General features: G+C 41.2%; 2 protein-coding genes across 3 annotated transcripts in view; one reads left to right on the top strand and one right to left on the bottom strand.

Annotated features, from left to right (window-relative positions):
* Positions 1–47: 47 nt before the first annotated feature.
* noc2l (NOC2-like nucleolar associated transcriptional repressor) lies at positions 48–17,530 on the top strand. The gene is made up of 18 exons (XM_058641942.1): positions 48–190; positions 593–733; positions 833–1,016; positions 1,754–1,991; positions 2,392–2,482; positions 2,583–2,661; positions 2,880–2,990; positions 3,090–3,203; positions 4,087–4,275; positions 4,637–4,776; positions 6,689–6,800; positions 8,576–8,689; positions 9,974–10,075; positions 10,389–10,532; positions 13,599–13,712; positions 13,876–14,011; positions 15,962–16,066; positions 17,212–17,530. Exons 1-18 carry the CDS (start codon positions 171–173, stop codon positions 17,331–17,333), a joined length of 2,256 nt encoding a protein of 751 aa, XP_058497925.1. The 5' UTR covers positions 48–170; the 3' UTR covers positions 17,334–17,530.
* Positions 17,531–18,515: 985 nt separating this feature from the next.
* Positions 18,516–21,834, bottom strand: part of samd11 (sterile alpha motif domain containing 11) — a 57,934-nt gene continuing 54,615 nt past the window's right edge. The window contains exons 11-13 of one of the 2 annotated variants that reach the window (XM_058641940.1): positions 21,446–21,579; positions 20,571–20,681; positions 18,516–20,311 (exon numbers count right to left, since the gene is read on the bottom strand). In XM_058641940.1, coding sequence (XP_058497923.1) covers positions 20,033–20,311; positions 20,571–20,681; positions 21,446–21,579 — 524 coding nt within the window. In that variant the 3' untranslated portion in view covers positions 18,516–20,032. The remainder of the gene's footprint in view (positions 20,312–20,570; positions 20,682–21,445; positions 21,580–21,834) is intronic. The other variant, XM_058641941.1, reaches the window with a different exon arrangement.

Here is a 21,834-nt window from a genome sequence, read left to right as displayed (position 1 = left end):
TACCAAAAGCCCAATAGAAGTAGAAGTGTCAAACCAGATGTTTTTCACGTATGACGAATAAAGTAGCTTCATGGCGCGCACTACCCATGAACCATCAAACTAATTTCAGATTTTTTTTACTGATGCATTGTGGGTATTGAAGTTTGATTGTGTCACGTTTTGAATCCAGCATGGCAGGAAAACAGAAAAGGTGCGTGTACAAATTGTTAACTGTTTGTCGTTTATTATGCATTTAAAGGTACAATTCCAGACGCGTTTCATCAGTGAAAGTTTTGTTCGTCCACTGAGTGAAATGTTTGGTGTTTGGTAGTCTTTATTAGTAAGCTAGGGAACGGTAGTTTTTTAGCCACCCATGCTGCTAGCGCATTGCTACTGCGTCTTGTAAAATGAGTGTTCTATCGTTATACTATTAATTTTTAACAATGAAGATGCGATATTTAGGATCATATGTATCAAGGAAAAGCTAAATACTTAACCTGAAAACACTTGGAACACGCTGGAAACTGTAAAGAGCAAGTATCGTGAAAAGTTCCCCTCCCATGTAGGCCAACTCATTTCAGAAACTTAACTTTTGTCATTTTTTTTATTTCAGAAAATTAGAAGACCTCAGTTTGGATGAGTTCCTACTGTCAGGTTTTGACTCGGCAGGTGAAAATGAATCGGAAGAAGAAACACCCAAACAGAATGGTCTGAAGAAAAATAAGAAACCGCTGAAATCTGCAGCTGCTGAGATGTAAGACACACTGTGTGACTGTTGTTGTGGTCTTTCTAACATCATACACACTCAGGGACAGGCTATCATTTATCTTTTTGTACTTATTTTTCTCTACAGTGATGACAAGAAGATAGGCAAGGCATTGGAGCACAAGGAGCAGCTGTCCAGGTTAAAGAATAAAGATCCAGAGTTTTACAAGTTTTTGCAAGACAACGACCAAACCCTTCTGAACTTTGACGACACAGACAGTTCTGATGATGAGGATGAAAAAAAGTACCACAAATTGCCATCGGCACTCGAGGTAGGCCAGTAGTGTGCGTGTGTTCATAAAGAGCTGTAGTTGACTCCATAACGACCTGGTAGTAACAACTATCCGAATAAAAGTGGACAGCTCTAATTTCATGTCTGAATGTATCCAATGAGCCCTGAATAAGCTCTGATTTATTTATATAATGCACATTTGGAGGTGATTTAAGGACACAAGTTCACATTGTTGAGCATTTATGAATGCGGTCCATCCTCATTGTGCCTTTATATCTTGCCTCCCCAGCTGAAATCCTCTGATCAGCTGCAGTTGCATTGTGTTTTTGCACTTCTGTGCAACCAAACATTTATTTGTAGCCACTGCAGTACTAATATTAACAGTGATCATCAAAATATTTGTTTTTCTAATGTTTAAAATCTTATTTCTTGCAGTGGCATTGTTCTTTCATTCACTCAGCTCCACTCTCATATACACACACACACACACATACTGATGATGCAGATTTTGGCAATAAACATATCTTCACTTTCAAACTTGTTAAAAATATAATTTTGTCCTCACAGACAGAAATTACATCCTATATTTACATATGACATGGACAATTGATCTGATCAAAAGTGGTCACAGGAGAGGCATCCAGGATTTATTTTAATACCAGGTGTGAACAGTCATACTTCATACCATCCACAGATCTCGTAGGGTAGATTTTAATACTAGGAATAAATGGGGTCTTTGAAAACAAACTTTCTCTTACTGACACGTTTTATGTGTAGGAGGCCAGCTCTGGTGAGGATGACGACGAAGAGGGTCAGAAAAGTACCAAAAAGTCCAAGAAGTCGGAGGAGACCATCAAAGTCACGGACAAAATGATTGAAGATTGGAAAGCCGCGATGAAGAAGGAACCCACACCTCGCCTCTTTAGGGATGTCACCCAGGCCTTTAAAGCTGCTGTAGCTACCACAAAGGGTGAAGCAAGTGGTCCTTGTCGATACAAAGTTGCTGACAGCTCAGGTAGGTCCTAATATTAGTCAACACTGTGCCATTTAGTAATGCAGTCGGTCGGAAAAACACAATATAATTAAATTTAAACACATTGTCAGTGCTTTACAGTTTATTTCCTACATTGGTGTCAGTAGCATTTCATAGGAAACCCTGAGGTTTTGCAGGATAGATCTGGAAATATATATAAAATATTCTCATTTATAAAGCTGAAAATTAAGAAAACTTATGTTAATTTTAATCAGTTAATTGTTGCAGCTCTACATTATTGTATGGCCTGATGAACTCTCACAGATTTTATAATTTTCTTTATATCCCAATATCATATTCAAAGTGTTAGTATGTGAATAGGTCAAACACAATACTTTGTACTGTAATTTTTTTTCTCAAATAATGTATTTCTTGTTTGCAGTGTTCAATGCCCTGGTCCTGTTCTGCATCAGAGACGTTTATGTAGCTCTGCAGAGGATGCTCAACCTAAAGCCAAATAAAGACCAGAAAAAGTATGAAGCAGGAGTTTTCATCTTGCATTTTTTTGACAGTGAATGTAGTGGTAGAAAATGTTGGTCACTTCTAATTCTGTTTTTCCTGTTTTGCTCTCAGGTTAGTGCTCCCATCGTCCAGTCCGAAGTGGCAGAAGAATCAGATCGACATCAAGATGTATCTTAGTGGAGTAGTTCAGGTTTGTTTATATTGATGCCTCAGTTAAATAATGTATACAAGGATGTGTTTTATTGAGCAAAATACTTTATGGGCATGAATGTTGAGTCTTAAAAAGTATAATATAATTAAATATTAAGATGAGGAGAAAAAATGGCCTCCTTTTTAGTTCTTTGCCCCCTTAAAACTTCAATGTGTTTTTTTCTTGTTTTCCATTTCTGTCTCCCTCTGCACCTGTAGCTCTTATCTTGTCTAACAGAGTCGACTGTCATCACTGCTGTCCTGCGGCACGCCAACCAGCTTGTGGCATATTATCTTTGTCTTCCTAAACAGTGTCGCCATCTGATGAAGGTATGACAGAGATCAGAATCATGCATTTAATTTGTGTTTATGGTAATCAGTCTAGTAATTATTTTCTTCTTTAACTTTCCCCTTCCTTTCTGTGTCCAGCAACTGCTGAAGCAGTGGAGCACGGGGGAGGAAACTTGCCGGGTTCTCGCTTTTCTGGCCCTCAACAAAATATGCAGACACAAGCAGGAGACATATCTTAAACCTATTCTCAAGGTGAATTTAATGCAGCATAAAATGGGGATCAGAGGAATAGACACTGAACCTAAATGTAAAATAGATGAGATAAAATACTGCAGGTACCTTTTTAAAACCATATAAGTTTGTAAACTGACGCACCTCTATTTTTCATGCTGAATATGAAACAAATATTCAGTTTAGATTAAAAAATTACAGTACTATGATAATGTCTTAGGGCACCACCTGCTTTGTTGTTTTTATGTCTGTCAAATTTTATGATCATTAGCATTTGGATTGGAATGATGTGGGTGAAAGTTGGTCATATATGAGCAAGCTTCCAATGAGTTTAACTCATACAACATGTGTACGTAAGACATTTCTCTGCATTAAAAAGTGGGACAAACAGGTTTTATCAATAACATTATTAGGGTTCCAACTAGGGTCTCAAGTGTTAGGATAGGTCTTTTCATTGTGATGTTTTTTTCATTTTAAAATTGCGTACATGTTTCCCAAATTTTTTTATGTATTCCAATAAAGTGATTGATAAATAATTACACTATTTCATTATATCGTTGCTAAAACAACAATTTTAACAGTGCACAGTACTGTATTTTTAGAACCCAAGTGAAAATAGTTTTCAGGGTAGAACATGCTGTGATGAAGGGTGGGGGTAGTATAATGAAGATGAGAAAATTATTGTTTTTGTGTTTTATTCGCTTAAGGCTCTTGTCTTAATTGTCTTCAACTATAACATGGACGAAGAACAGAGTATACTTTATGGGCAGTTTAATGCAAAAAAAAAAATCCGATCAGTTCACAGGAAGTGAAAATCTTTTTTGTGGCAGTATCAGTATCAAAGCCTAGGTGGGTTGTGTATTTCGATCTCTTCTGTTAACGGTGTTTTTCTATCTTTCTGTAGCAAATGTACATTTCCTACGTAAAAAACTGCAAGTTCACATCTCCCAATGCACTGCCCATGATCAACTTCATGCAACGGACTCTGACAGAGATGTACTCCATGAACACACAGGCTACGTACCAGCACGCCTTTATTTACATCCGACAGCTGGCCATCCACCTCAGAAATGCCATGACCATGAAGAAAAAGGTTGGTTTTTCAGGCTGTGATTAAGGAGAAGGTCTGCTTTCATACTTTTAAAACTTAAAAAAAAAAAATGCTTACCAAGAACATAAGTGTACAGATATCCCAGACATTTTTATTTTAAGGATAATTATTATCGAAGTGCAGCACTGGTTAAGTTAAGTTAAGAACTTTGGTCACTGATATTGTTTGAAAAATGTGTGTTAATGATTGAGAAAATGATTATACACATAGGAAAACATTCATATTGGTAGATTCCTTTATTTATAATTTGATGAACATTAATAGTAATAAACACATTCTTGTAGGTGCTGATTTGAAGCTTCTGTAATTAGACAATGACTTGATTTGTGTGTATGTTTTGCAGGAAACGTATCAGTCGGTGTATAACTGGCAGTTTATCCACTGCCTCTACCTGTGGTGTCGCGTCCTCAGCAATCTGCACCCCAGTGATGTTCTGCAGCCTCTCATCTATCCACTCTGCCAGGTCATAATAGGCACCATCAAGTGAGTGTATTTATATACAGTTTTCACGGCCTGTCCACACGGAAAGGAGTGTTGGTGAATATGCATAGTTCTTCTTATCGTATTGGTGATTCATCCACACAGAAATGGCGTTTTGGGAGACCTGAAACAGAGAGGGAATATCTCAAATGCCGCCCTTGCGTTTTCATGAACACAACGAATATGCAGCTTTAGGAAAACTATAATATCATAGTCTCACCTCACTCGCGCTGGTATTTACGTTCATAAGTGTTGAAGATTAACAGTGAAACTAAATTATTATGTAATGGATAGATGGTGTATTCACAAACTCTATTTTTACTTTAATGAACGAGATAGATTAGGTCAGCTACACTGCACATCCACAGCTCATTCTTCTGTGTGGTCACAGTGCTTCCCTCTCTGTCTACAGTCAGACCGCTTCTATCTGCATGTAATTCAGCTAGAAAAAGCTCACTTGTGCAGCAGAACTGGTAATTTCCTACTGGAAAGTAGTTGTGGTTTACCAGAATGTTGCTAGATTTGTCGCTAGTTGTTTTTAAATGTCGCCAGGGGTCTAAATGTGACAAACACTGTTCGGTCTGTTTACTTTATGATAACTTTTATTTTTTTGTCTTTATTTCCCTGGCTTTATTCATTCTGTCTCAGTTTCTGTGTCTCAGTTTCTGTGATTGTATACATTCATTTATACATTTATACATAATGTGTATAAAGTCTTCCTCTCTGTTTTTGGTGTTGTCACAGTGCCACTTACAGGCCTGGCATATGTACTACAGTGTTTTTAGTCTTTTTGGGGGTTTGTGTGGATGAAGGTATTTCCTGAAATTATACCGTGTTTATGGGAAGGTTTTTCAAAACAATAGAGAAAAGTTTGTTTATGTTTCATTCCGTTTTCAATGTGCATAGGGCCTCAATCCTCTTCCTCTTCCACTTCTCCTTTTAGGGGTTACCACAGCGGATTGTTTGCCTCCATTTTGCCCTACCCTTGTGTTCTCTATTTTTACACTGTTAACTGTCCTCTTTTCCTCCTTTACAACGTCCATGAACCTTCAAGACAATATACATTAATGCAATAGTGCTGCAGTCAGTAAATATTTCACCATAGAGTGTAAATTGAATTTGTTTGTCAAGACCTCTAAGTCTATTACAATTAATATAAATTAATTCATAATTTACTACCCTATCTGCCAGTTTGTCAATCAATGATTTGGGTTGTAAAATGTTCAGGTATTTTATCAGGTATTTATAACATTCTTTGTAGTGCTTTGAGCACAATCAAACTTGGTGTCATGGATCCATGTAAAATCAGTCATCTTTGGCTTAAACTTGTGCCAAGACCAAACAACACAGTTTTAATGCAGGACCTTTGGCATTATACACCCGCTAAGTATCAACAGCTTTAACTTTTACACATCAGTGTAAAACCTTACTAGAATGACTGCAGGCAGTGTGATTTTTATCAATTCACATTTTTATTAGATTAATAATTTGCAAGAATATATGTGCATTATGAAATATAAAAATACAAGGAATGATCTTTGACTTAAAGTAAATTAAATATTTTGTCACTTCTCTAAGGTAACTTAATAACTACAATATTTTAATTTGTATATATCACAGTTAATACTGAACAGTCCTGTACATGCTTACCTGAATCCTCATAGAATCTAATGTCAATAATTTGTAGATAATTTCTCACTTCCTATCATTGTTGCATAGATACTTTAAGCTGCTGCCATTTATATATATATATATATATATATATATATATATATATATATATATATATATATATATACATATACATATACATACATACATAACAAAATATCATTCAGTTTGGCCCACCACGTGCTTTATATTTTGCCAACACCAGGTGGAGACACTGACCACTGTTTTCTCTCTCTCCTAACAGATTGGTGCCCACGATAAAGTATTACCCTCTGAGGATGCACTGTTGCAGAGCCCTTACTCTGCTGTCGAGCAGCACCAACACATTTGTACCGGTGCTGCCTTTCCTCCTGGAGGTAAGACATGTCATCTCCAGTCCAACAGGATCAGTGCATGTTGACGAGAGAAAAAGTAGAAGGTCAAGTTTATAGTCCAATCTGAAGTCTATCGTATACCATTTCACCATACATATATGAAGACTTCAAATAGTTTTAAATTGTGCAGAATAAACAGCAGTTGGTTGTTATTGTCACAAGTGGAAACATTAAAAAGGTAGAAGTGATGAAATGTTCCATCAGTGGTTAGCTATGGAAAAAAACATCAGTGGGCTATGAAATGCATTTTGGTCTCAACGGCCTCAACTGAAGGCACATAGGAGGAAACACATCGAAGGGTACAACACTGTGTGTGTGTGAGAAACACCTTTGTTATCAAACCAATCAGAAGTCCCCAACCGACAACATTTCTCTGGGTCAGGTGTTGAGCACATGAGTGTGTGTCGTTTGTGCAAATGTATGCTTGGTGTGGTGATGTGGCTTGACGGAGGAGAACAGTGTGCGAGCGACAGCGGCTAGCTCAGCCCGCTGGGAGTGGTATTTGTGCATGTCTGTGTGTGCGAGTGTGCGTATGCAGCAGTTTGACCGACCTGATAAAGGCACGGTTGTGGTTTGGACTCTGGTCCTAACATGTTGTGTAGACCACATCCTCTCTCTCTTTCTCTCTCTCTCTCTATGGCCCACTCCCCACCTTTTTTTTTTTTCCTCTGCACATACACTCAGAGCCACCACCCCCATCCCCAACAGCATGCTGGGTTTATTTGTGACGCATTATATTTCCTGTGTTTTTTTCTCCTGTGCTGTTCCCCTTGTTAAAGGCAGGCTTGAGGTATGCTGCTACTGTTTTAATTAGAGCAGCAGAAGCAGCCCCTTCCTACTGTGTGTCTGTGCCTGTGTGTGTTCTCGCATCTCTGAGGGGGGTGTATGATTTGGAGCTTCCTGCTTCAGTAAGTGTGTGTGTGTGTGTGTGCGCACGCATGTGTCTGGGTTGGCCCATGCCTTCCCACTTCCCCCTGGCTCCCCCGCAGACCGCCACCACATCCTATGTTTGTACAGACAGCACCGGCCAGGAGCGTTGCTCTGCTTCACACGCTGAGCACGTTAACGACCACACACGCACACACACACACCAATGCACAGAAATACAGAGATAGATGGTGTCAAAAATAGCTTTATATACAAATACAAGGCAAAAAGTCACTTGTGCACTGTAGGCAGATGTGAGAGCTACAGCTTGTCGACGAGAAGCCCACACATCAGCTAGAGTGTACTTTCACTAAGATAGAAATGTGTCAGTGCTTTAACACTGCTATATGTACAATGTCATGGTTGTCAAATTTTATGGACTAATATTACTCTATAGCTGATATCAAATGTCATCTCTTAAATTACTTAAACCAATTAGATATTTGTGTGAATGATTAGTACATATGAATAGTATATGAAGTTTTGAGTTATGGTCACCTTGACCTCCAAATGTCAGTCCAGTTTTTTGTGCCCCATGAAAATCAAATTCCCTCCAGATGACATGATATATCATGTTCACAAGAATGGTATGGATGTGAGGTCATGGTCAATCTTAACCTTTAATCCCCATAATCGGGTCATACTAGGTATAAACAAAGCTAATGTCAGACATTTGCATGCGTCAGGATAATTTCTTTTTGGCCTTTCTTGGCCATCAGCCCGACCTTTTCTATACTTTCCTTTAGTGAGAGGTTTATCTTTATTGGATAATTGGCTTTTATTATTCTGGTGTTTAACAACATTGTCCATTGCTGGTTTTTGCTTCATAGATCTTCCAACAAGTGGAGTTTAACAAGAAACCAGGGCGAATGAGCAAGAAACCCATCAACTTTGCCGTCATCCTGAAGCTTGGCAAAGTCAACCTAATGGAGAAAGCCTTCAAGGTAAGCATTAGTGTCTTTGCTACTCCACTGTCTTACTTTTACAGTTACTTTTACACATTTCTTTAATGAGTATTCAGTGTGTGTTCCTTGTTTTGCGAGTTGGGTCTGGGTTCCACTGAGCAGGAGCAACAGCTGATCAGATAAGTGGTTCAGGGTTTAGTTAATGTTATTTTCATGCTAACCCCCCCTCCCAGAGCACAGTGTGTTAGCTTGTGCGCGCGCCTGTGTGTGTGTACAGGCGGGGATTGAGGGCAATGATGAAAGTCCCTTGTCGGGACTCTAAAACTGGCCTGGAGTCACCATGCTCAGCGCTGCAGCCAAGAGGATTGCTGCACGGACTTCTGAGATAATCCCCCGCACTCTGCCTGCTCGGGCTGTTTTCACTCCAGTCACCTGGGCGGCTGCCATGAACCCCTGCCTCATAGATTCATGATAGACATAACCAAATACACATTTGTCTAATATGAAACAATTACTAAAAAAAAAAAGAAGTTTGCATTAAGAGTGAACCAAGCTTTTTGACTCTGGCCAAGCAAGGTTTTCAATTACATGTGAATCAGTCTATATAAAATTTAAATAGTAAATTCATGCAATAACGAACTCACCAAACTCCTTTTTATGAAAACGTTCTCTCCGTGCACAAATCTTTTTCTGTGAACATTTGAAATGAAAACATTGGAGTCGCACAAACCAGAGTGAAACACTTGTCTGCAAGAAATGTATGACTTTGCCTTAAGAAATGCTCTTCTGGTTGTAAATGACTTGTTTATAAGTCAGAGGAGACAAATTCAGGTTACGGACTACATGACAAAAAGACTATGTGCTTAGCTTCATCATCCAACTGAATTTCCATTTTGTTTCTCATCATTCATGCACTGAGATATCTTACTACCTGGTTTTGTTTTGAAGGTAGAATTATCTTTTGTTTTGTAGCTAGTTGCATATTCCGTACCACCAGTGCCTTTTTCAGATGCACTGGACATTGTAGTTCATGGAAATGCTTACTACTTTTACTTCATTAGTAGTTGTTATTTCTGGACATTGACTGGGAATGTACAACAACATCATTCTTTTTTTTTTTTTTTTTCCATGAATGATGAGTAAATATGTCTTAATCTTACCATCAGAACTATAACTGCATCTCTTGCGGGTTGAAACACTCATCTGTCTAAACTGTCACTGCAGCAAAGCAAAGGGGGCGGTGTGGAATTTAAATTGTGCCTGTGTGTTAAGTGTGATTATTTTTTATTAATTCTTTTTTTTTTTTTTTATATAAACCTGTAGGATGGACTGATTGACCAGCTGTATGACCTTATCCTGGAATACTTCCACACTCAGGCCTCCACCATTGGTTTCCCAGAACTCGCCCTACCCACCATCATTCAGGTAACTCAAACAATAAATTATTAATAAATCAGGCACTGGACTTGGTGATCTAGGTCGCAATTAAATGACTTTATTCACGTGTACAGTCGTTAAATTATAGCACTTCTTCTTAACAACACAATCTGAATACATGACTCAGGATCTGGTTCAGGTCTTGCCATGCTGATTTCGTTCTCCATAGGGGAAACAACCACAAACCCAATCTGCTGTGCCTGAATACACAGTTTGGGTGGACTGATGATTCTTTAAACTGGGTCCTTTTTTCCTTTTTTCTTCCCCCCCCCCCCCACACACCTCATCCATGGCCCTGCAGCTGAAAGCATTCCTGAAGGAATGCAAAGTGGCCAATTACTGCAAGCCAGTACGCCAGCTGCTGGAGAAGGTACAGGAGAACAGCAGCCACATCACAGGACGGAGACAGAAGGCCGCCTTTGGAGTGGCCGATGCCACCGCTGTGGTGAGTGTGTGTGTGTGTGTGTGTGAGTGAGTCTTGAATTTAAGAAAGTCCCTCTCCAGAGTTGTCATTTTACCATTTTCACTTATTTGTATTTCTGTCCTATTTGTTGTTCTGTTTTACTTTTCAAATGGCTTTTTTAAAATGTTAAACATAACTAGAAAATGCCGACAGTGAAAGCAAAAACATTAATTCATACAGTTTAGCGTGATATGATTTAAAACTTGTCATAATGTAATATGAAGATATCTCATATACTGTGATGGCAATTTGTAAAATATTATTTTCAAATGGTCAAAATTTTTAAATATTCACTGTTTTAGTATTGTAAATTAGTAGTACTGTCTGGGTACATTACCACATCAGACCCCAACACAATATTAGCCTTTATGACTGACGGCCTTTGTGATTAACGGATTTAGTTATTTCAAATTGCGATGTTGATATCAAAGTGATTGTTTGCTAAACCCTCACTTTTAGTAGAGATGAAATTTTGTGTTCTCACTGTGAGTTGACCAACAGACTACCGTCTGTGTTAAGTTTAAGGGCACATCAGAGTGAGAGAGTAACTTTTAAATATATAAAAACAGTCTCCTGTGTCAGTCCAACAAATAAACCTGGCTTGGATTTTGCCATGGTTTTGTTGCTGTTAGAAACTGAGGATAGAAACTGTAGCGCATGTGCGGAGCCCCAAGGCCACCTGACAATTGCAGTCGAACCAAGATGTTGACATTTATTTTAAAAGTTCGGTTTTAGTCGGACTAACAAAATAATGCATGTTTTCTATTGTACATTCTATCGTGTACCCTTACTGAAAGGGTCTTGACTGTTGCCTCTATGGTTGCACTCTTAAACGCTTGATGTCATGAGAGCGTTTTTACTGGCTTTAGCTTCTGGCTACATGCACATTCTGCTAAAACAGTAATGAGATTTTTAGTAAGTTTAGTACATGATATGGACATTTCATTATGTCGTATGCAACCTTTGCATTAGTGACGATGATGAAAACCCCAACCCTGGTACCAACCCATGTTATAAATGTAGTAATACCTAATAGTAAACGCAACATACATTTCCTCAGCTTTAACAAAAGCTGCATTAACACAACTGGGATTAAATATGGATTAATCTGAGTCTGTCACTCAATCAGACCCAATGAGGAGGAGTTGGTTGTCAGGTTGCCAGATTTTTGGCAAAAAGGTGCCAGCTGCTGTGGTGGGTGGATTTGTGTTCACAATAATCAACAATCAGCCAGCTCTATCATTTGAATTGGTAATTACTGATGGTCTGTATGAGTATGAGGCAGTGATTTCTGCTGTTAAATTAAGGTGATTTCCACAGCAACATGATGTTCCATATATTTTTCACTGTTAATCATTAGAGTATGAATATAGATGGTGTCTAACCTACATGTTAAAGCAGTGGGGGTAAGTGTGTTTTTCCTGTCACAGTAGCTTTTTTTGGTTGACAAATAGTACGTAGTAAATGGATGTTTCTTTTGGGTTCTGGTGGGTTTAAGTTGAGGCTGCAGGCCATTACACATCTATGACCCCTACAGGCAGCAGCTGATAGCACTTCACTATGTAAACACAAAGCGTGCTTAACAACAACCCTGTGATTATTGGACGCTCTTATGGGCTTTTGAACCAGAGGCGCCTCTGCCTAATGAGTAGGTGTGTGTGTCTGTGTCTCTGTGTGTGTTGACGGAGTACAACAGACAGTACAGTGCTGCAGTAGCGCCAGCCCCTGTCGCCTTGGCTCTTTGCTCAGCAGCGGCTGTCGCCATGGCATACACTCCCTGGCATTGTGGTGGAGGTGTAACTGCAGGCGAAAGAGAAGAGACAGATCTGCTGCTGCTGCTGCGGAAAAGGCCATGGCCTCCCTCTGGCAACCATCCCCCCCCCCAATGACATCAACATGTCACCCAAACGGAGAGCTAGTCTAATTAATACAGGTCACACTGGTGTCTGTTGTCATCAGGAATCCTTTTTGTCTTGTTTTTCTGAGTGCAGACTGATTTCTCAAATCGCATTTTCATTTCCTTTTCTTTTTCTGTCGTTGTGCAAACATGTCACCAAATGTAATAACCACAAAGTAAACTGTGCTAAGTGTGTTAAAGTAACGGGCGCAAGCGGCTGAGGTCTGTTCACTTTATTGGATTTGTTGGTCAGGTAATATGATTGGGCCTAATCAATATCTTCCACAAATACCTTTAGGGGAAGGCTGGGGAAGATCCTGTGGTCTTTTCTTCCAGGTGTCTTCGGTCTGTGTTAGGGGAGGACAGTATGGACAAAAAAAAATATTTCCCTGTATATTTTGGCTGAAAAGCAGTGTTTGACTGCATGTGTCACAGGAACCGAGAGAAAACAACAGTTGTATGAGCGACAGTGAAAGTAGATGGAGCGGATATGTTATGTTTCTCCGAGCTCTGTTTAAAATCCATCGCTCCTACTGTTTTTCTCTCATTTTCCTCTCCTCTGAAGAGATGCAAAGATAAACATGGCTTTATAGCGTTGGTATAAACGCTACGGTTCCTTACTGGCTTAGCACTGGTAGTGGTTAGTACTGTTTCCTCATCGCAAGAAGGTGCTGGTTTTTGTTCCTGGTCTGGGACCTGTCTGTGTGGAGTTTGCATGTTCTTCCCGTGTCTGCGTGGGTTTCCTCCGGCCTCTCCGGTTTCCTCCCCACATTCAAAACATGCATGAATGTTAAGACTGTTTGTGTTGGTCCATTGTGGCGACGTGCTCAGTCGCAGCGGCTCTGATCGACCCTCCATCTGACCTCGAAATTTAAACAATAAAGATCCTTTCCTTCCTTTCCAATATTATGCATTCAAAGATATATCAGTATGATTAAAAATGTTGTTCTACTGCCCAGCCCTGTTTTCTTAGAATCTCTTGTGTTTCCCTCCTTTTCTTCTGATCATTTGATGTGAAGTTTCATTATAGTAAGATCAGTTAAAAGACATCATTTAATATATATTTAAACCACCTCTTTCCGAGGTTTAGTACTATATACAGAATTTACAGTTATCGGCACCTGTGTAAAAATCCCCCTGTTCTCTGGCAGGCGGCCTGGGAGAAGCGGATCCAGGAAGAGGGGACACCTCTCAGCAGATACTACAGCCAGTGGAAGAAGCTGAGGGAGAAGGAGATCCAGCTGGAGATCTCTGGCAAAGAAAGGGTAACTATCTAATGCCAACGATCTTATGATGCTAATGTTAAGTTAAATGCTCCTTTACATGAATCATGAAACAGTCCTGCTGTAAAGTGGACATCTTTACTGACAGAGCAATTATTTTAGGGGCACCAGGCTTGTGTTTTATTCTGACTGTATTTTCTGAAAGATGGAGGATCTGGAACTCCCTGAGATCAAGCGTAAGAAGATTGCGGATAAGAAAGCAGAGGACAAGAAAGAGTTCAAGGATCTGTTCCAGTCTGACAGTGAATCAGATGATGAGGGTGACGATTTCAAAATTAAAGGTAAGCCAGTTCCTGTATCCACTCATACATGACACTGTCCTGACCAGGGGGCAGGATTGTTTCATTATTGTTATGATTCATGGTTCTTCTTGAGATCTGGGGGTTTGCCTGATCTTCTCCTAAAAGCACAGTAATAATGTATTGACAGATGTGTCTGATTTTTGTCTCTGTTGCTGGGTCAGTCCTCGTCTTAGAGCTTTGGCTTCAGGAAACAGACGACCTTCTAATCCTTTGCCATGACTCTCTGAGTTGAGTTTTTAAAACATCCTCAGAGACCACTTAGAGGAAAGGAAAATTATATCCCAAATGTCGCTGAGGAGAAAATCTCTGCTCCTCCGATAGATTGGTACCGTTTCAGTGAAGAAGATCCGTCAGCTGTTTTATTCTTTAGACTCTTGGTGCTTTTCCATTATACAGTTCTAGCACTACTCTGTTCGACTCTATTCAGCTTGGGCATAGTACCTCAATGTGGACGGGGGTTGATATAGCTATTCTATTCTATTCTTTCTGCTGTGACGTTGTTTTATATGCGACACAAACGTGACATGTATGCTCGCTGTAGCACTCTTGCCAGTTTAAAAATGGTGGGTTTGATTCTTGTGTCGTACGTCACATTCATGACTTGCAGTGACGACTAAGCACCAGGCACTTACCCTGATAGAAAAGCAAAACCCAGTAGTGTTGAGCCGAGTTGTGCTACAACTGTACATATGCGTCTCATCCTCTCTGGGTCACTGGTAGGTCACTGGCAACTGCGACCTCACCTTTACACTCAAAGCTCAAAAAGCCTTTACCAAGGTCACAGAGGAAAGGAGTAAGCGACAGTTTTTTGTTTTTCTTTCATGCATCTGGACTTTATTGTCGGGAGTCCTCACAAATATATGGGCAGCTGCCGTCGAGCAGCGGGCGGGCCTCTCTGTTCGCACGCGCACACCTCATATTCATCACCCTCCCACCCCTCGTGCACATACACAAACTGAAAACCCCCGACCGGAAGTACAAGCTTGGATCCCAGTGGAGGTTTTTAATTCAAACCAGCCCAGTGGAACAGCCAGAGGTGGACGCTCCCACTCCTCTCTCACTTCCTCTCGACTGCCTTCATTTGACTCCTCTCGCTCTCTTTCTGGCTCTGCGGGCTTCAGCCAGCTGCCCCCGCATGTCCTCACAACACTTGCACACACATACACATCTATCGCCTTATCGTCCAGTCTTGAAGAACCAAAAAAGCTTTTCAGCAGCTCACCAACGCTCTTTGTGGTGTCGCACACTCTGAGCGTGAGAGTAGGGGGTGGTTGTCTTGACTTGGTGTGTGTTTGTGTCCGTTTTGAGTGTGTGTGTGTGTGTGTTTGGTAAATGAATGTTTTCTTAGATGTCTGTGTGTCTGTACTGTGTACAGACACACAGTGGAAGCCACTCTGCTTTGCCTCTCTTTCCCTCCTCCCTCTCTCCCTCTCCCTCTCTTCCTCTTCTATGCCTCCAGTCTCTCATCACACCTCAACTTCAAAGTCTGTGGATCCCAGTTGTCCCTTTGGCTACACGACACACAGTCACTCACTTACTCATACTGCGCGCACAATTTCAGATGAACTCCCAACTTCTCGCACAGCGACTCTTCCATCATCGTCGTAGCAGTAGAACCTGCCTGCTATTTCCATTTGCTATATTTAGGCCTTGAGCGTAAGATGTCTGGCCTTGAGCGTAAGATGTCTGAAACTGCCGGTAGTCAACTGTCACGGGTGTTAGTGCTGCAGCAGCGTCTTTAATCGACTCTCGGCTCCATCGCAGGAGGATAGAGACTCTTCCGGCTGCCTCTGATACCTGGCCCACATATGAGTGTCTCCAAAGTCCTCAGATGTCAGCGATGCTGAGACGCAAACATCAGAATGTCTAAACAAAGTATCACCCACAGATTTCGGTTGTTGTGTAAAGCTTTCCACTTTCTCCCCTTAGGTAAAAAGGGCAGCCATGGGTCGGATGATGATGGGGATGATGATGATGGTGATGATGATCTTGAAGACTTGTCTGACATGAGTGATGACGAGGGGAGAGACTCAGGTTGGTGCATCATCAGTCCTCATTTTGTCTTCATTTTTAATGCTGTGATGTGCTTTGTATTTATTAATATGTGTATATATTCATTTTGATTACACAAGACTGTATTATGTGGTGCACATGTATATTCATATATATTATAACTGACTGGTGTTATTATATCGGATAAGATTTTAGTTTATTACTAATAATATAACAATTCCGACTCTAATTATTGAAAGCTAGATTCGACTTTTAGTCGATGAGCGTCCATAGAGACACGGAAATGATGAAGTAATAATTCAAACTACTTGCAAGAGATCACACGCACACCATGGGCTCACATATATGAATCTTCCCTACCTTCCTTATTTAATTTGGATGTAAATACGATGACAATATGGTCATTAGAGCGAGTGTCTGTCTGATGATGAAGTGACAAGATAAATAAATGCTACATTTCACAGGCGTAAAACATAATGATCGCTCATTGGCAGTAGTAGATGTGCTTTTTTTGTTTTGTTATGAAGTTGAAGCGATTATACAGCATAATTCTGATAAACAAAAAAAAGACACCAGCTGTGTTTATATTAATTATTCTACCAAGTAGATGTGTTATATAAAACACTGCAGAGAATAGCGCTTTGTATCTACCATTGTATCTACTACTATTGTCTGCCACAATTATTTTCATTTTTAGTCTTTTCCTTCACAGATAAAATGAAAGGTATATAAATAACTTGATTGATTGTCAACTATTTTGATAATCAAAAGGTTTGATTATTTAATAATTAGAAAAGGCTCTCTGATTTTTCACCTTAATTGTGATTATTGTCTGGTTTCTTTGAGCCATATAACAAAGAAATCACTAAAAGTGGACAGAACAAGACATTTGATGAGATCATTTTGTAATTTGGAAAAAATGCAGAACATTATTGATCAAACAACTAATTGATCAGTCGAGAACCTAATCGACAAATTAATCGATTGTGCAAATAATCTTTGGCTGCCCTAAATAACTGTGTCTCGATGACTGGACGAGCAACAACATTAACAATAAAACTGTTAAATCAGTTTTCCGTTCCCTATACGTCCACAGAATGTAGCAAAGCTGCCAGACTCTGTATTTTCTGTATCACCTGAAAAAGAGTTTACTCTGCATATTCCAGATGATGAAGAGGATGAAAAAGAGTCCAGGGCTCCTCAGCCGCTGTCGTCCTCGTCTCTGATAAAGTTGGCAGAGGGAGACGAGGATGTGGTGGAGGACCTGGAGCTGTCCGATGACGACTGAGGTCTCCATGGCTGCACACTTGAGGTCACCTATGTTCCACTGGACCAGCCCTCTACAGTATACTCAACAGTTCTACAGTATATTTGGACTTTTGCTCTATTCTTCACTTTTTATGACTTCACTTGTACAGTACAAATGTGTTTGGTAGAATTTTCTGAAACATTGAAGTTATATTAAAAAGAAATCCTTAACTTTTACTTTTCTTTTCTTGCTACGATGCAAATGAAGTGAATTATGAGCGTGCCTGCTGATGCACCAGTGCATCTTAAATAAATCATGCGTGTCCTGTGTACATGTGCACACCTATAGGCCCCCTCAGGCTTGGTGAGGACAGGCTATTTGGCCAGAGAAGTACAAGCCTCACTGAGCTGGGCCGAGCAAGGCTGGCCCAGCTAAGAGGAGGGGTACAGAGAGACGGGTGTTGAGCCCCGAGGCAGCAGTGCTGTGCCAGGCTGGCAGGGTGGTGTCTGATGCTGTGCCAAGACTCTCTGCCCAGGTGGTAGAGCAGCAACACTGGCTGGTCTGTTTCTTTGCCAGCTCCTCAACACCCCCTTCGCCCTCCCGACCACTGTCTTTTCTGTCCCGTGTATTCACATGCTGAGATGCGGCTTTTCTTCTCTTAACTTACTGCTGCTTTACTACAGTGTCCACCAGCATAAAACCATGAAAACTAAAGTTCTTTTATCACATGCATTTGCTGTACAACAGGGGGTAGAACAGTTGTTTGACATCGACACCACAAAGGGGAGATTTAATTTGAGTTGCCACATTTCCTCTGTAGTCGTTTCCAATGAATACACAGCGCTCTGGTGCAGACGCCCAGCCTTAAGCGAGGGGAAGTCCCAGCTGAGTTTTGGTAGTACAGTGTACGGCTTCAGAGTAAATTCCTGAAAGAGGAAGGTAAGTGTAATCTTGGGCTATTCCTGGTTCTGGTCCTGTGTGTGGGTGTATGAGGAGGGTCAGGTTTATCCCCCACAGGCGGGGGATTGGCCTTGGCCTGTAGCTGAACCTCACACTCTGACAGCTGGTGTTGACCTGAGCTGCGTCCCCCATGGTTTAGCATCAGAAGACCGCAAACTCCCTCCTGCACGTTTTTACACAAAAACTTCAAACACCTGAGGAGGAAAGGGCATGTATACAGTGTTCTGACACAGGCACACAATCATGACAGATGAGAGAACGGGGATTTCTTTAGGATTTATTTCACCTGTGAGGTGAATAGAAAAATAGGATGAAGACAAAACTTTTGAAGGGAAATCTAAAGACCATTTTAATTAATGAATTGCTTGCGTGGGATTAAAAATTGTTCCATAACAAAATCAAAACATTTGCATTAAGAGCTTTGTGCCTTTCTTTCCCCCCTGTAACCAAGAGAGAACCAAGTAAAAGTATCTTTGGAATCCATCTGAAGGGCTAATTATAATACATATCATAATCTGCTTTATCTACTACGTCAAAAGTCCTATAAATATTTTTTTCCTCATTTATATGCTGAAGTAGCATTCAAGATTGGAGCATCTTTTAATATAACACTTAAAAAAAAATGGCAGAACAAAAGTATGAACATAAGTACCACCAAAGTTCAGGAAGTCACATTTTTCAGTAAAGAAAACCTTATTCGTGCAACTACAGTTAACAAAAAGTAAAAGTACCACGTATGTAACCTTCAGGATATTTTCATCTTAAGCATGGTTTTGTACAATTTTGCATGTTTTTTCTACCTCCCACAGTAGTCAACAGAAGCGTACAATGACATAATGCCGCAATCGCCACGGCCATAGATGCCATAATAGGCTTTTTTTTTTCCCATTTCACTGACATTAAGTCTCTTTTTTTGTCAGGAAATGACCACTCGACCTGTGTTGCCCCAAATTGAGTCCATCGTTTGAGGCACTAGCCTAGCGTTCCCCTGTAGGACCAGTCTTTGATTTAGACAATTAATGCAAAAAGAAGCAGACACACTGAAACATGGATCCAATTCCACACATCCGGTCATCTTTGGTATTGGGACAGTGGAATGCATAGTTGCAGTGATAAGCGGGAGCCGGTCAGAGCTGGTGCTGCTCAGCATATGCTTAAACTGCTCCAGTCTCTAAAAAAGACAGCTCCACGCTGCTGCTTGGCTTCAGGAAGTGAGTGAGCAGGAGGAAGGGAAGGAGAGAAAAGAGGGGCGAGGCATCTTGTCTTAATTCCTGGGTTCTGCAGGGCTTGTGGTGAGAGATACAGACTAGAGAAAACAAGTGAGTTAGCAGACCTTCCTCCAGCCCAGGAAGGAAGGAAGAGTTTCCGCTAGCGTCTGACTGTCTGACTTGCAAGAATGTCGCATTTGTGGCAGGCTTCGCTCCTTTTTTTGGCAGGCGGTCTGTGACCAGCTGTCTCCTTTTTCTCTTTCTCTGTTCCTCTGTTGCTTCACGTGTCTCCCTTCCAACCCAGTTTCTTTGGATTCTGCTTGGTTACAGCCACTGCAGGAGAACTCGGACTGATTGTTTTACCGGATGTGGTACTTATTGTCCAGGTCCCTTTTATTCCAGTCCAATATTTTCCCATAAATTTTAGCATGAAGGTCCCAAGGTGCGAGCGTCTTGTAAATAGAGCTTAGGAGTTGATCTGTGGTTCAGGTTAACCCCCACCCCCCCCTTCCCTTGGCTCTTGGGCTGGTTTGAGGCAGGACTGCTCTCTTCACCCCTGCCTTTCAGCTCCTACGAGGGTGTTTTGGCCTCGTATCTTCCGGCCACCGTTGAGCCATTACCATTTTCCTGCTTGGGGGAAGAGCACCCGGGAGTGGGACCACTGTAGGGAGAAGAGCTGCTGCTGGTGGAGATGGGTCTGTGGGGAAAGGACAGAGAGAGGGGCAGGGGCGTGTCCGAGGGCGTGGTAAGGGGATCCTGGTCTGTGTGGCGCAGAGTGGCAGAAGGTGGAAACGGGAATGCCAAGGGAAATCCGGTCATGTAGAAGAGCCTGCCAACACGACGTGCCACCTGGGGAGATGAGACCATATGACTGTCAGTGCATCCTGTTGGTCTAATGTTGTGTACTGTATGTCAGAGACAGAGAGAGAGAGAGAGAGAGAACGGTCTGTGGGGCAGGCTAGCTTTAGGGAATCACTATGCTACACTATCAGTTAGTTGTGGGCCCATGAACAGAAACGCACATTCAAACACACACACACACGTTTCACTCTCGCGTCCACATGACAACACCCAAACACACACACACGCAGGTCTGTGGTGTGTGTACCTGTGAGCGGATCTTGAGCGCAGGCCCCAGCTTTAGTCCCATGGTGTTGAGCAGGTGCTCCTCAGTGAGCAGCGGTAATGTCTCTCCATCAATGGCCTGCTCCTGAAACACCTGGCGAAGACACAGCTGCTTCAGCCACAGGACCCAATACACACACACACACACACACACACACCTACACACGCACTCACACAACCTACTGAACAGTGACTCTATTCTATAATGTTGCATTATGAGAGAAAGGGCTGATTCCACGTTGGACTATAAAGAGAATCCACCTGTGGAGAAGCTGTTGACAAACCCATTTTTCCTTGTTCATCGTGACTGTGAAGAAATCTGTTCCTGGTGCAACTCCAGTGTTGAGACGAGAGTGAAAATGTGTTCTTATGTGAAAAATAATCATTCTGAAGCTTTCTAAAGAAGGTATTTTCTATATATAATTTAGTTTATCTGGGAATTAATCCTTTCCACAGGTGGAATGATTACAGCGACTAATGTCTTACACAATATGACACATGAATTATGTATAAGACACTTAAAAAAGAGGACACATTTATTTATTTAGTTATTTGTTTATTAAATCTAGCAATGAAGGTCAAATGTGTTCCCTTTTTCGCACATGCTGGACGTTTCATTGTGCATACAGATGCAGACTCACACATTCACGGGTAAACACGTGTACATGCACTGCTCATTCACACAAAGCATGGCCACTTATGTATCACACCCACATTCACAATACTTTTTTAAATCCTTAACAATCTAGATTTTGGTCAACGTTCTAATGTTCTTCTGTAGTCAGCCTGCCCCCGGCATCCACCCCCTCCCATCGCTCTCTCTCTCTCTCTCTCTCCCCCCTCCCCCTACGTACTCACCTGTGTATATTCAGCACATCCGGCCAGGCTGCTTATGAAGCCACACACGTCCTCCACACTCCACTTGCTGATGTCCTCCACAGGATTTGCCGTGGCCGAGTCCTCCCCATCCATGAAAAGACCTCCCACAGAGCCTGAAAGAGCAGCAGTGGGTGGAAATGATGTGTCGGTGTAAACAGTGGGTACAAAGCTGCCATTAAAACAGAGGCTCTTTCTTCTGTTTCACATTTTCAGTGATGCAGAACTCGGAAAATTGCAAGTTCAGACCAAATGAAGTCACAGAAAAAGATGGAGGAGGGTTTATAAGAAATTTGAATATACTATAATAACATTAAGACTAGTTTGGTTTTCTCAGTTGCCCACGTAAGTCACATGCTAAACTAGAGACA

This window comes from Solea solea, chromosome 11 (genome assembly GCF_958295425.1).
Source record: "Solea solea chromosome 11, fSolSol10.1, whole genome shotgun sequence".
Classification (NCBI taxonomy): domain Eukaryota; kingdom Metazoa; phylum Chordata; class Actinopteri; order Pleuronectiformes; family Soleidae; genus Solea; species Solea solea.
The sequence above is the reverse complement of the archived record's forward strand: the minus strand, read 5'-3'. Positions and strand labels throughout refer to the sequence as shown.

Bases quoted from the DNA above. Each gene is read 5' to 3' on its own strand.
- noc2l (XM_058641942.1), top strand. From the start codon at position 171: ATGGCAGGAAAACAGAAAAG. The intron at 2,991-3,089 runs GTATGACAGAGA...TTCTGTGTCCAG, and splicing joins AGTGTCGCCATCTGATGAAG to CAACTGCTGAAGCAGTGGAG. The intron at 14,012-15,961 runs GTAAGCCAGTTC...TTCTCCCCTTAG, and splicing joins TGACGATTTCAAAATTAAAG to GTAAAAAGGGCAGCCATGGG.